Genomic DNA, 14,631 nt, shown 5'->3' with positions numbered 1-14,631 from the left:
TTGGAGATAATTTTATTGTTTTTTATGTTTATCCAGCTGTTCCAAGAGCTAAGAAAGAAATCTTTACAATTGACAAAGGTGGCTGAGTAAAAATAACCTGGTAACTAAGTTTAGTAATAATGCTGAGCAGTCTTATAGTTTATGCTTGCATATAAGTACCATGAACCCTAGCTGAAAACCCTTGTGTGTATTCATATTCCCAAATTCATTTAAAATAATATCTGATTTATAGTAGTCTAGATAGAGTTATAATAGAGATATAATGTTATACAATAATAATTCTTATGTCAGTTCTTCCAATAATTGAAGAGAAATTCATAAAACTTTTCAGAGTATCGGATGGTAAGAGAAATTAAAGAAACTTTAGCCTCATTTTCAGATAGGGGTTCCATCACTTCCAACGTACCAAGACGCTGCTTCATAGTGTGCATGTGCACGTAGCACAAGCCTGTAGTGGTTATTTAAGCAACCTGCTGTGGGAACCCTACAATTACTACCATGTCCAGGGTGGTTGTAATTCTATGGTTCAAACATCAGTAGGTACAGTTATAGACTATTCATCAGAGCAGACTGGTGAAGGGCACATTCATGCTCAGCGCAACTATGTAGAAATGCAAGTAGCATGTTTGGGGAGCTCATGCCTTTAATTACAAGCATCAGTGCTTACACTCATTTGTGACCCTTTTAATTTACAGCATTTGAGTCTTTAAAAGTTTACCACAAATGAAGCTTCTGGACTGCCCATTGCTCTTAACATACCTTTTAAGAAAATACAATTTCAAATGTCAAAGCTAAAAGATGCTCTATTACTAAGAGAACATTTGTTTCAAATTACTCAAGGAGTGGTTAAGCAGCATTCTGGCCATAATTAACTTTGGGAAACTACCCTGGTTTTTCAAAGTATAATTGGGATCATCTTCAAGCATCTTCCATGACCTCAGTCTTGAGTAAGATGGAATGACATCAGCCTTGAACCCTAGAGCACTACTATAATGCAGGTATTAGTATCAACCATGAGATTAATTTAAAAAATCTGGAAAAAGTCTGAGATAATTAATTTTTGTGTCCCTGGAATGCCATTACAATTGAAGCAGAATTTGCAGTTGGTTTATATACGTATATACAAAACACCCATAACTTGTACTTTAACAGAAAGCACCAGTTAGCAGATACTCATGCATAGCTCCTCCCATCAGGCTCAAACACAGAAGACATGACCATACCAAACTTGGGGCAGCTCACACATAAATCATCGTGATATAAAGGGTGGGCACCTTCACATGTGGGGCTTAAAGATGTGTTCCCGGCTTTGCTTGGAATACAATAAACATTTGAAGAAGAGTATAGGAAAATTGTCTTTTTCAGTTCATCTAAATAATGTATTTTAAATCCAAATTAAAACGTAATATAGAACAAAGAACTCATTCTAAACTGCAGCAAATTATTTTACATTCTTTTTAAATTTGCCTTGTTTTGAAAAACTCTGAATGGATCAGTGAAACATCTTAACAATGTTTTCACTTGAACTTTTTGATCCCAATTTTCCAAGTTTCCGTAGTATTTTAGGCCTGTGAACTTGCCCATCCTTTTCAAAACACTCACATATTGATAAAGAAAATGGATACCTTCATGGTGGAAGTTCGTACAGATAACAGGGGATCATCCACAAGATAGGACAATCCCTACAGGACCACATGCCAACAGAAGATAAAAACAATTGATTTTACATTCCAGCATTCCAGTTTTCAGCCCCAGCATTCTAGTTTGCACATGCTTTGTAAGAGATCATGAAGACATCAGCAGAATGCAAGTTCACTGGTCATGTTTTTTTTATCTTAGAGAAAAATCTGAAAGCAGAAACTATTTATAGGCTCTAGTGCATAGATGGCTATCCAGGGAGTCTAGGAACTTTACCACAGAAACTTATACAAATCAATTGGTCCATCTATTTTACACAAACCAATAGGTCCATGTAGCCGAAATTCAGCAATAGCTTTAGAGAAACCAGGTTACAATGTCTTCTTCTTGTGTAAGCTGCTTTACAACATGCATGATAAAAGAAATACATTTCTCTATAATATGGATTGTTGTCATCTAACTTTATGGGGGTTATTTACTAAATCTCCAAATATTCAGATTTTTTATTAAAACAAAGTCGACCAAACTCCCATCCACGAAATGAACTCATTTATCAATAATTCTTCTCAAATAAGTCGGAGCAAAAAAAACGTTGAGACAAATTTGTGCCTCAATTCGAATCGTATGATTGACATTCTGAAAACTCAACTACATCGGATTATCGGATGACAACCCCTACTTTACCGGATTATCCTTCTTATATCACAATGTCAACAGACAACTTCAAGGACATCCATTGCCATTGACTTCTACATGACCTCAACAGGTTTGAGATGGAATAATTTCGGATTTGGATTTTTAGCAGCTTTGGGGTATAATAAATCTCTAAAAATTTGAGTTTTCTTTTCCTCTAAAAATTTTAAAAACTCAACCAGAAAAATTTGAGGTTTAATAAACGGGCCCATATTTATTATCATTATTTAATTTCTTATCACTATTTTGCCCAATATTGAAAACTCATATCTTGGAGCACAGTTACTGACCCAAAATAGTTACACAGTTATGGCATCCGTTATCCGGAAACCCATTATCCAGAAAGCTCCCATAGACTCCATTTTATCCAAATAATAATCCACATTTTTGAAAATGATTTCCTTTTTCTCTGTAATAATAAAACAGTACCTTGTACTTGATTCAAACTAAGATATAATTATTAATCCTTATTAATGTTTAAATAATGTTTTAGTAGATTTAATTTATGGAGATCCAATTTAGGGGAAGATCCACAGATCCTGTGCATTCTGTATAACAGGTCCCATACCTGTATATTAGTTTGAAATCAAGACTGGATAAAAAATAATAGAGAGCCAGAAAGCAATGCATTTCTATATCTTGACTTTGTTTTACATTTGTATCATTTAAATATTAAGATTTCCTAGCTTACATTAATGTTTGATTAGAATTGATCAAGTTGCAATTTTCTCAGGCTGTCTAGCCACGTAAGTCTATATCCCATATTCAAAGGCATTGTTTTGTTTTAGGGGATGGCACACCAGGAGGCTAGTTGTTCACCATAAATCTCCTCTTCTGGGGGAGACTAATCTCTTTTAATTTATCTTAGCACACCTAAGGAAGGGGGAGGAGCCCACAAAACATTGTGTGGAGATCTCAATAATGCATTGAAAATATCATCACAATTGCTACGTGAGTGCTATCTGATTTTTTACATAATTCCTACAGTTTAAAGGAACAGTAACACATGTTTAGAAGTACTTACAATACAATGTTCTGTCTCCCTGCACTGGTACAGCTGGTGGTTATGCATCTGAAAGATTACTATATTTTATAAAAAGAAGCTGCTGTGTAGCCAAGCGGGAAGCCATTCGAGGCACAGGTTACATAGCAGATAACAGATGCACTTTGTAGAATCCCATTGTATTCTATTACGGAGCTTATCTGTTATCTGCTAAGTATCCTGTGCCTTTTTTTCCTTTTTCAGCTTGAATGGCAGCCCCATGGCTACACAACTCGAATACTTGAATTGATCGAGTTGATCAGGTTTTCAAGCGCAAACCACCGTCAAAAACCCGAAAATCATGAAGGCTTAAAATATCTTGAAATGGTTCAATGGACCTCTGCTATTGACTTCTACATGGCCTTGACAGGTTTTAGCTGGAGTATTTACGGATTCTGGCTTTTTGCAGCTTCAGGGCATAATAAATCTCGAAAAATGTTAGTGTTTTTTTAGTCCCAAAAAAGTTGAGTTTTTACTGAAATTACTCTTGAAAAAAACATTTTTGGGGTGGAAAAACACAACTCGACCTTTAATAGATAAACTACTTTATAACATATAACCTTCTTACTAAATAAACTGCTTAGCAAAACTATAACGGAAGTGTTGGAATTATGCTTTTAAAAATATCTGCAGAATACAATGAATTCATTATAAATTCCCTTTATATGTCTGTGTATGGTATATGTTTACTGTATGTGTATTGCATTTCCATCAATAGATATATTGAATTTTACTGCAGTGAAAAAAAAATTGTATAAATGTTTTCCAGTGATTGGCGTAGGCTTATTGTTTAAAGCGTGATAAAGTGATTTAAAGCTTTATGTGGATTTTAAAACTTTCCGAGGGTTTACTTTAAAGGAGAAGGAAAGCTACGGAGGCATTTTATTGCCGAAAGATTAGCTGCAATAGTGCAAGCTAGAATGCTATATTTATTCTGTAGAATGTTTTACCATACCTGAGTAAAAAGCTCTAGAAGCTCTCTGTTTGTTTAGGATAGGAGCTGCAGTATTAACATGGTCTGACATCACTTCCTGCCTGTGTCTCTCCCTGCTCTGGGCTCAGATTACAGTAGAGAAGGGAGGGGTGGGGGGAGAGGAGCAAATTGAGCATGCTCTTGCCCAGGGCAATGAGGTTTAAGCTGAAGGCAGGAAGTCTGATACAGAAGCCCATGTGTACACAATAGAAGGAAAGAAATGCAGTGTTTCTTTTGACAGGGGACTCAGAGCAGCACTACTTTGGGGGATTACTGGTATATTTAAATGGACTTTTCTGATAAGGCTTACTTAGTTTTAACCTTTCCTTCTCCTTTAAGACCTTTAACATTCTAAAGATTTAGAATGATTTATAGCTTTGCATCCTCCCATAATTTTTTATTGTATGGATAGATTTCTTTATAGGATGATGTGTCAGATAAAGAACACTCCTGGCTATTTGTATTAATTCTTATTGAAATGAATATGGCTAAAAATACTATATTTTTATTGCACCAGCCTACATTTTCAGCTCCTCAACAGCAGCAATGATCCAGGACTTCAAACTTGTCACAGGGGGTCACCATCTTGGAAAGTGTCTGCGACACTCACATGCTCAGTGGGCTCTGAGCAGCTGTTGAGAAGCTAAGCTTAAGGGTCGTCACAAAATATCAAGCAAAAAATTAGGTTTGCCTGTAATATAAATTGATGCTACATGGCTGCTAACTAAATTCTGATGCTAGTTGAACTGGTTTATGTGCTGCCATGTAGTAATTATCTGTATTAAATACTAATCAGCCTTATATTGTGACAATTATATTTTACGTGGACCCTAAGCTCAGTAAGTGACAGCAGCACAGAGCTTGTGCAGTGAATCAGCAGAAAAGAACATAGGGAGCTACTGAGACATCTTTGGAGACACATATCTTCCGTGCTAAAAGGCTGTGATTGCCTTGGGCTGTGAAGAAGCCCAAAACATGATATAAAACATTTCTAGCCTACTTCTTCAGTTAGGCTTTAGTTCTCCTTTAAGGGCTACTTCTTTCAAGAGTTCTATGCAACATTTGAAGGCATGATATGCACCTAAACATTGCAGGTCTCTAAAAAATATATACTGTAACAACTCATTAGACCCTGCATTCAGCGAGGAAGCACACACAGTATTACTAAATGGTGTTCCTCGTGCTTTTTGCTGAACTACAACTCTCTTTATGATCCCAAAGCTTTTAAGATGGAGGGTTGCATGCTGGACATCCTTGATTTAATTTACTAAAAAAAAAAATGACCCAGTGAAGTTGTACCAAAGATGTCTTTTACAATTCAAAACCATGTCTATCTTTTCAGTAATGTACATTAATCAGAACATTCTCTTTATTTGTTTTCTAGGTTCATTGTATGTTTCTATGTTCATTGTTTGTCCTAAACTATCAGAAGAAAAAGAATGCACATTTTATATGCCAGTAGTGTTTTAAAAAAAAACATCTGGGTCGCTATGTAGTTGTATAGGTATGGGACCTATTATCTAGTATGCTGTGGACCTGGCTATTTCTGGATAAGGAATCTTTCTGTAATTTGGATCTCCCTTCCTTAAGTCTACCAAAAAATAATCTAATCATTAATTAAACCCGATAGGTTTGTTTTGCCTCCAATAAGGTTAATTATATCTTATCTTTTATTATTACAGAAAAACAGGGAAACGATTTTTAAAAAATGTTAATTTAATAAAAATAAAATGACGTATGGAGCTTTCTGTATAATGGATTCCATACCTGTCATGGAATTTGCTACATGCTATTGTTCAAAATCCTGTGTAAGTTTCTGCCTATGTGTATGCATTTGATTTAATCATGTGTGTTACTACTGTATATCTGTCTGATTTTAATCCATTGACCGTATATAGTGAAAAATATCGTAAGATTGCAGAGGAGCACCATGTTTCATGTGACATCACTAAGCACTAAAATATATGTTATGGCTTACTTGTGAATTATATGCATTATATTTATATATCACTACTGAGATATAGTAGGCAAATAAAAATTAAAACTGACACTGAAGTTTTATTTTGGCCAGTAATAGCTACTAATCCTACAGGTATGGGATCTGTTATGCGAAAAACCTGTTATCATAGAAGCTCCATATTATGGGAAACAGTATCTTGATCCCAACTAATATATACTCTAATTACTCTTTATGGGAGGCAGAATGATCCTATTGAGTTTGTTTAATGTTTAAAATATTTTTTAGTAGACAGAGTATGGAGATCCAAATTATGGAAAGGTCTCTTATACAGAAAACCGCAGGTCCCGAACATTCTAAATAACTGGTGAAACACCAGTACTACTTTATACTTTATGGTTTATTCCCAACAGTCACTATTTATTTCCTACACACAGATGCTTTGTCTATCAAACACAATTCACATATGGCATGCATGCATATTTTTCAGGGGCAGATTTTCTACATATTGTATGTTTTTTTATCTGTAAAGATAAAAAAAATGAATCATTTTTTGTAGTACTACTGATTCATTATAATGCAGAAGATGATTTGTACTGATTACACAAGACTGTCATTTAAATGAATGCAACACTCATCTGTTTTGGGGGATTTACTGAACAGATTGAATGTTATAGTACAACTGTTACACTCTAACAACCAACATTAAAGGAGTTGTTCACCTTTGAGTTAACTTTTAGTATGATGTAGAGAGTGATATTCTGAGAAAATTTTCAATTTGTTTTAATTTTTTTGTGGTTTTTGAGTTACTTTTACTTTTTATGGAGCAGTTCTCCAGTTTTCAGTTTCAGAAACTTGGTTTCTATGGTCCAAATTACCATAGCTACCATGCAATGATTTGAATAAGAGACTGGAATATGAATAGGAGAGGGTCTAAATAGAAAGATGAGTAATAAAAGTAGCAATAACAATACATTTGTAGCCTTACAGAGCATCTGATTTTTAGATGGGGACAATCTTTAGAAAGCTGGAGAGAATCAGAAGATCTATTGAAATGTTGTTTAGAACTGGCCATTCTTTTAACATACTAAAAGTGAACCTAAAGGTGAACTACCCCTTTAAACAAAATTGGCACCTTTAAAAAAATAGTCTAAAGGGCTTTATAATGTATTTATAATGTATTAAAAAAAAATTATATCAGAATTCATTACAAACTTGTATTTTTCAAATTTTTTGATGGGGAAAGTATCAAACTGCTGGAAATCCTTCAGGATATGTGATAAATCTGCCCCTCAATATCATTTTTTATAAGGCCTGTGTTTGCCAACATATGCATCTCATTGGCATTCTCTTTCATTCTTGTTATACATCCTTTGCTCTGTACTAAGCAAGAATGACCACAAGAATGAAATGTAGGTAATTCACTGGCAATGTAGCAGAAAACACATTGATTATTTTCATGAGAAACAAAGCAAAAAACAAAAAGAAAGCAGAAATAGTTGGTTTGGTTGGTTTATAATCTACACAGTGATAGTTTAAACTGTGACAAGTTGAAGAGTTAGCAATGCTTAAAAAATTATTCTAAAAATTTTAGCTAACAGGTAGTAGTAGTAGTGAGTCATACATAGGTTTCAATATTAAGAGCTTGTAATTGGTTGGACAGCATCCAGTTACCATAGTACCCATGGGCAGTGTCCATGAATCACTATGGGTAAGGGAAAAACTTGTACAAGGATGGAGATCTGTGATTTGGAAACCCATTATCCAGGAAGCTAAAAAGTATTGCAATGTCATTTCTCATATTTTAAATATGATTACAATGACTTGTATAATTTCCTTCATCTTAAAAGTACGAATTGAATACAAATCAAATACGAATCAAATATGATTAGAATTTTCGGGTCGGAACCATTCAATCGAATATTAAACATTTAAATTTTTTCTTAACCTCCCAGTCCAATTGTAAGTATATTCCAATTAAAAAACTTCCCATGAATTCGAAATTCGACCTTTGATAAATGGGTCTTTAAATAACAGACTATTTAAAAATGTAAAATGGTGAGCTGAAAGACCAAAAAACAAGCTGTGTGAAATGATGATTCTAGAATAAAATCCTAAAGAAACACAATACACTGGAACATGTTGGCCTAACCCAATAAGAACATTCTTCAGTTACTTCAACATCAACTTCAACAAAAGGTGCTCTGTACTTTAGTGTGAAAGCAATAACTTACTTTCTGTATTGCTGTTCTCTAATGAAAAGACTCACCCTCTTCCCACAGAAATGAAATGTGTTCTACATTTGTATTGACGCTCTTATTTTGCAGTGAAATGTCCAAAAAAGTTAAAAATGTCCATAAATGTCAACTTGTTTTATTTTAAGGCTGCATTTTCTTCATGCTGAGTGGTAATTAGGCATGTGATTTTGAATCAATGTGTATGTGCTTAGAATTACATGTATGTCATTATGCAAAAAAAAAATTTAATCATTTGGGTGGACATTGTTTAAAAAAAAAGTAGACCAAAATCTATATAATTGTGGAAATGTATGATTAATGGGTTTCCAGATTATAGATCCTATAGCTAAATAGCTTTGTACTGATAAGGGATGGGGGTTCTGTCTGTGTGCCTCTAGCTACCTTGCTTGGGAGAATAGAATGTATAATGAAGCTGTAGCTGCACTGAATATTCTGCCTGTGTTCACAGAAATTGCTGCCTTAGCTGGGAAAAAAACCCTGCAATACCTAGTTTTGCCCTGAAAATATTTGCCCTCGATGTGGCAACTTAGGCTGACGTCTATGAATATCCATGCTTACTATTGTTTTGCATGAATAAAAGGCATTAAGTTTGCCCAGGGGAAGTAACCCAATCAATAAGGAGGTAGAATTTACTGGTCACCTGTTTAAATGCAAACAACTTATTGGTTGATATGGGTTAATGCCCCTGGGAAAACCTAATGCCTTTTATTACAAAACTTAGTGCCTTACATTACATATGGGTGATAGTGTATTCCAGAATAAATAACCCTTAAGAGCTGAACAATAACATTGGCCATTTTTATTACACTTGATTAAGAATTTCTACCTGTGGTTCTAAAGCTGTTATTCAATTCTCAGCATCCTAGTGGCTGCTGCAGAATGCTGGGATCTGTATTTTTCTGAGCCAAATACTAGTCAAAGGGAGTTAGAAGAAGCAGTATTGTTTGCAATATAAATATTGTAGAGTTATTATTCTCGGAATGTGCTGGGTGATACGGAAATATATCATGTTCCACTTACAGTTGTCTTTTCCAGGCAGTGCAGCAGGTGGTGGTGTTGGCTTTCTATCAGAGATGCTGATTTGCCAATGTGAGGCTCTTCTGTGGATCCCTAAAACAAAATCCAGAATTGTAAGTAAATTCCCAGGTGAATGGGGTGTTTAATAATGAGAAAATGTAACCATTCAAATATTACAAACCACACTAGCAGGGTTTCTTTACAGCCTACCATCTAAGACAGATGAGATCATTATATCAGTGGTCAGTGTATTCAGGTGGCTGCTGCTATGTTTTAAAATGCAAAGGAAAGATAAATGGATAACACCATGGGCTAATTACAGCTAATATATTTTATAATATATAATATAATTTATACGAATATACACACACACACACACACACACACACAGATAAAATACACAACTCTATAAAGATGGTATATTCTTAAAAATATTTAATCCAATTATTCATCTAAATTATAACAATGCAAATAAAAATGTGTTATGTGCATATATACAGTACAACCCCCATTTTACATCTCTTGATTTTAAGTTTTCCCTCATTTTACATTGTTGTTTTTCGGTCCCACCTATATATTATGCATAAAACATTTCCCTGATTTTACATTTTCCTTGATTTTACACCATTACCATTACCACTTCTAACACTTGCAACCATAAAAAAAGAAATTCTAGTTGAAGAATTAATGTTGGATTTCTGTACACATTTTCAATTAGCAATGACATAAGGAGGGTGTGTAATGAAAACAGACACTCACACAAGCTGACATCACACTTTTCTCTCTCTCTCTCTCTGTTACCATAGGTGTCGCTTGAATAAAACTGCTGTATGTCAGTTCGAAATTTTATTTATTTCTTGCTATTTTTAAACACCTATCCTTAACATTAATTTAGGATTCTGTACCCTTATACTGTATTAGTATGCAATCCAAGTGAGAAACTCTAAGTTGAGACCACTATCATTTTTAATTTGGACTTAATTTAATCTGCCCCGCATTTGGTGAAAGTAATCTAGAAAAACATATTAAAATAAAATACACACGACTGCAAGCTTCAGTGGTCATTTTTACTGTAAGGCTCCAGCAGCTTAGCAACCTCTATCTTCCTCACCACAGCGCAGTGTCTGCCTGATTTTATCAGTGCATTATCAATTCACTCAGCACTGCATTATAGCAGGATGCACACACTATATGGATTGAATTTTGTTTTTTGACTGTTTCAAAAAAAAAAAAAATAATAATCCCCACCTTTGGCTTTCCTGTATATATTTGAATTTAATAGGCTTGTTGCTCAAATTTACATTTTTCTATCTCCTCTAACAGAACATCCAAATGACTCAATATTTGGTGCGTGACTCCTGAATATTATAAGACCAAGCCGTGGGAGAGCAGTCCTGGCTAACTTTGATTTAAAATCACACATAGGGGGTGATTTACTTCTAAATCCTATGAAATGATTGATTCTGATTGATCCACAATGATCATTAGTATTTCTCATAGCACTAATAGACTCATAATTGAGCAATTGAATTTTATCAATATTCTTGGAAAGTAGATTTGATCAATACCTATATTGATTAAATCAGCATGAAAAAACCCTTAAAGTTGCCTTTAGTTTTCTATAGAATTCAACATCCCAGAGCTGTAATTATTTTGGCCGGTCTTGTATACCGGATTCCAAAGTCTTAGACAATGATAACTATCAATACTGATGGATGTGTTGATTCCTAAAGCTTCTTAGTCAAATCAAATCCAACTGAATGATGCCAATTCCTCCAGGTTTGTCAGATTGAATAGTGATAAGCCAGCCCTATAAGTTAATGAAAATGTGCATAGTTAATAAGGGACACAATCTTTGATGAGCAAGTGTTAAAATAACTTTAACTCTGATCTTCTGCCTCAGGACAACATGTTCCATATGACTTCATAATTGTTCTATAAAACAATTAACACTGCTGTACATTTAATTTATAATAAATCTGCTTATGTTCTTGTATTAGATGCCCCGCAGTACTCATAAAACGTAAAAAACATATTCTGACATAGTCATCATATCTATCTCTTGAAGTGATGCAATCAGCCCAGAAATTTGCCTCATTGAAATATTTCAATTTTATTTGTAATTTTGTCTAATGTATGTGTTCCATTACAGATGAACACAGGAAGAAAAGCAGCCCTGTATTTTCTCACTGGGGCACAGGCAAGCATTGATCACAGGTAGGAGACAATTGCGAAATTGGCTGGTTACAAAGTGCCCCAACATCTATCATTTAAATGCACCTTAAGTTACTGTCACACACAGCAGACAAGCTGCCTCCTTCAGCTCCCACTGAGTCTGAGATCATTAGTAGAAGAACATACCGTAAGTGTAGATTTTCTGTTTAAAAATAGCACCGGGGAGCATTTATTGGCAAAAAATCAATGGAAGCTGTGGGAAATGGTAACAGTTGAGTCTACATTGCACACAGCATCAGGCTACACCAAAGACCCTACTAGCAAACCAGCCCTCCTTCCTCCTGACATCCACATCCCCTGCAAGTGCGTATTGTGTCTCATCAAGTCATGTCCAGCTTACCCCCTTCTTTCTTTTAAACTTTGAGGAGGTGGCTGGTCAGGAGAGTGGACTTGGGCCAGAGCCCACCGGGTTTTCTCCCGGTGTCCTGCAGATCCAGTCCGACCCTATTACATTTAACTTTAGCGTTATTATTTTTAACACTATTATCTGTCTTAACTTTCCATAACATGTGCAATACAAAAAAAGCTAGTTCCATTAGGTTTTAGTGTTAAAGGTGTCCTAAGAAAACAGTTTAACTGGAAAAATTACAAGAAACTTAGCTGAATCAACCTTGTTTCATAATGGAGGTGCCAGTCCCACATTTTCAATCAAATTCTATTTATAAGTTGCCACATACCTTAAATGGGAACATTTTAATGCCCTGCACATGTTGTAATATTCTGGCAGAATGGACATTGGTTTGAACCTATTACAGTACATAAAGCCACCAGTTTATGCCGATGTATTCCTGTTTAAAAGTTAATTGGATATATTGTAGCCGTGGGTTGTGGTGGTAATAATATCTCTGTTCCCTTACAGATCTGAATGTGTTGGAGTATGTAATATACCAACCTGGAGTGTGAGATGAACAGTTCAAAGCACTGCATATTCAAGAAATAGTTTTTAAGTATCAGCCTATCTCAATACAGGTAGTAAGAATGAAGGAGCTCATTACTACTATATCATTGGCATTCAAGCATGAGAACCCTTAAACCAGGCCGTTGTGCCAGAATTATACTGCACTCTGACTCTTATGTAGTTTTAGACACATTGGGGCTGATTTAATAAAATCAGTTTTAATTCTATATGGCACCAAAGTGGCTAACAAAGGGTTCCCTGGACTGTGGGGAGGTGCTGGGAGCAGAGGGAACTCTGGTACTGGCTACATGGGGGGAAGGATTGGTTAAGGGCATTAAGGGGGGCTGATATAAAAGATGAAGTTGCTTACCCTCCTCATCTTGCAAAGTCACATGCACCTGGAGTGCTGTGCAGGCTTGGCAGCGTGTCTGGTCTCCCATAATGTTGACCGATTATCCCACCCCCTCCCATTGCATATAGTATACTGTATTTGCTATTAATACAAAAAAAGAGGTTTCAAGGGACTTGTTTCCATATGTCAAAGTTATGATATATGTAATACTATTAGAAGTTTTGTCACAGCTGCTTGTGGGTAATTCTTTTTTTGGTCCTTGCCATTTGGGTATAGTCAATAGGTTTCTCTGGCATAATGGGTAACCTACTGTATGTGTGGGATAACATAGCAAGGACTGGTTGTCAGTTTTTGCTAATGGTTTTAATAAAAGCTGTGGCCGACCTCCACCCATTAAAGGAAAAACTGTGTCCTGTGTTTTTATTATTAATGTTATCTAAATTTGCTGCAATGGTAATATTTTATGATACACAAGTGACTGATTCCCCACAGTCTCTAATTTTACTAAGGCTTAGGGGCCGATTCACTAAGCTCGAGTGAAGGATTCGAATGAAAAATACTTCGAATTTCGAAGTATTTTTTGGGTACTTCGACCATCGAATGGGCTACTTCGACCTTCGACTACGACCTTCGACTTCGATTCGAACGTTTCGAACGAAAAATCGTTCGACTATTTGACCATTCGATAGTCGAAGTACTTTCCCTTTAAAAAAAACTTCGACCCCCTACTTCGGCAGATAAAACCTACCGAAGTCAATGTTAGCCTATGGGGAAGATCCCCATAGGTTTGCTAACCTTTTTTTGATCGAAGGATTTTCCTTCGATCGTTGGATTAAGATCCTTCGAATCGTTCGATTCGAAGGATTTAATCGTTCGATCGAACGAAAAATCCTTCGATCGATCGAACGAACGTTTAGCTCTAAATCCTTCGACTTCGATATTCGAAGTCGAAGGATTTCAATTCGAGGGTCGAATTTCGAAGTATTTTTAACTTCGAAATTCGACCCTTAGTGAATCTGCCCCTTAGTGTTACAATTTCAAGAAATTACTTTAATAATTATAATTATCTAATGGCTGGCCCTCTTAATACAGGTATGAGATTAGTGGTCTGGAAACATGTTATACAGAAAGCTCTGAAATACGGGAAGGCCCTCTCCCATGGATTCCATTTTATACAAATAATGCAATTTTTTTAAATAATTTCCTTTTCCTCTGTAATAATAATACAGTATCTAAGATATAATTAATGCTTATTTGAAGTAAAACCAGGCTATTGTGTTTATTTAATGTTTAATGATTTACTAGTATACTTAAGGTAGGAAGAACCTAATTATGGAAAGATCCTTATCTGGAAAACCCCAGGTCTCAAACAATCTGGAAAACCCCAGGTCTTAAGCATTCTGTGTAACAGGTCCCATACCTTAAAAATTATATTTAAAAGAGAAACTTTACACAGCACACAGATCTTCTGTTCACATGTATATACAAAGCAGCCGATAAAACATCAAGAGTTATTAAAATATACATATTTCAATGAATTGTAGTTACTGAGCCTTTTGAAAACTAAA

The 14,631-nt window shown here is 35.3% G+C and overlaps 1 protein-coding gene and 1 long non-coding RNA gene across 5 annotated transcripts in view; one reads left to right on the top strand and one right to left on the bottom strand.

Moving 5' to 3' along the window:
* Window positions 1-14,631, bottom strand: part of kcnd3.L (potassium channel, voltage gated Shal related subfamily D, member 3 L homeolog) — a 242,472-nt gene that overhangs the window by 3,037 nt on the left and 224,804 nt on the right. For 2 of the 4 annotated variants that reach the window (XM_041580827.1, XM_018244744.2), the window contains 2 exons: window positions 9,582-9,671; window positions 1,626-1,682 (listed from right to left, as the gene is read on the bottom strand). In XM_041580827.1, the coding sequence (XP_041436761.1) occupies window positions 1,626-1,682; window positions 9,582-9,671 (147 nt within the window). 4 annotated transcript variants of the gene reach the window in all.
* LOC108708178 lies at window positions 9,569-13,451 on the top strand. The gene is made up of 3 exons (XR_001934409.2): window positions 9,569-9,691; window positions 11,731-11,795; window positions 12,673-13,451. It is a non-coding gene; the product is annotated as an uncharacterized LOC108708178 (long non-coding RNA).

This window comes from Xenopus laevis, chromosome 2L (assembly GCF_017654675.1).
Source record: "Xenopus laevis strain J_2021 chromosome 2L, Xenopus_laevis_v10.1, whole genome shotgun sequence".
Taxonomy (NCBI): Eukaryota; Metazoa; Chordata; class Amphibia; order Anura; family Pipidae; genus Xenopus; species Xenopus laevis.
This window is presented reverse-complemented; position numbering and strand designations above follow the sequence as displayed.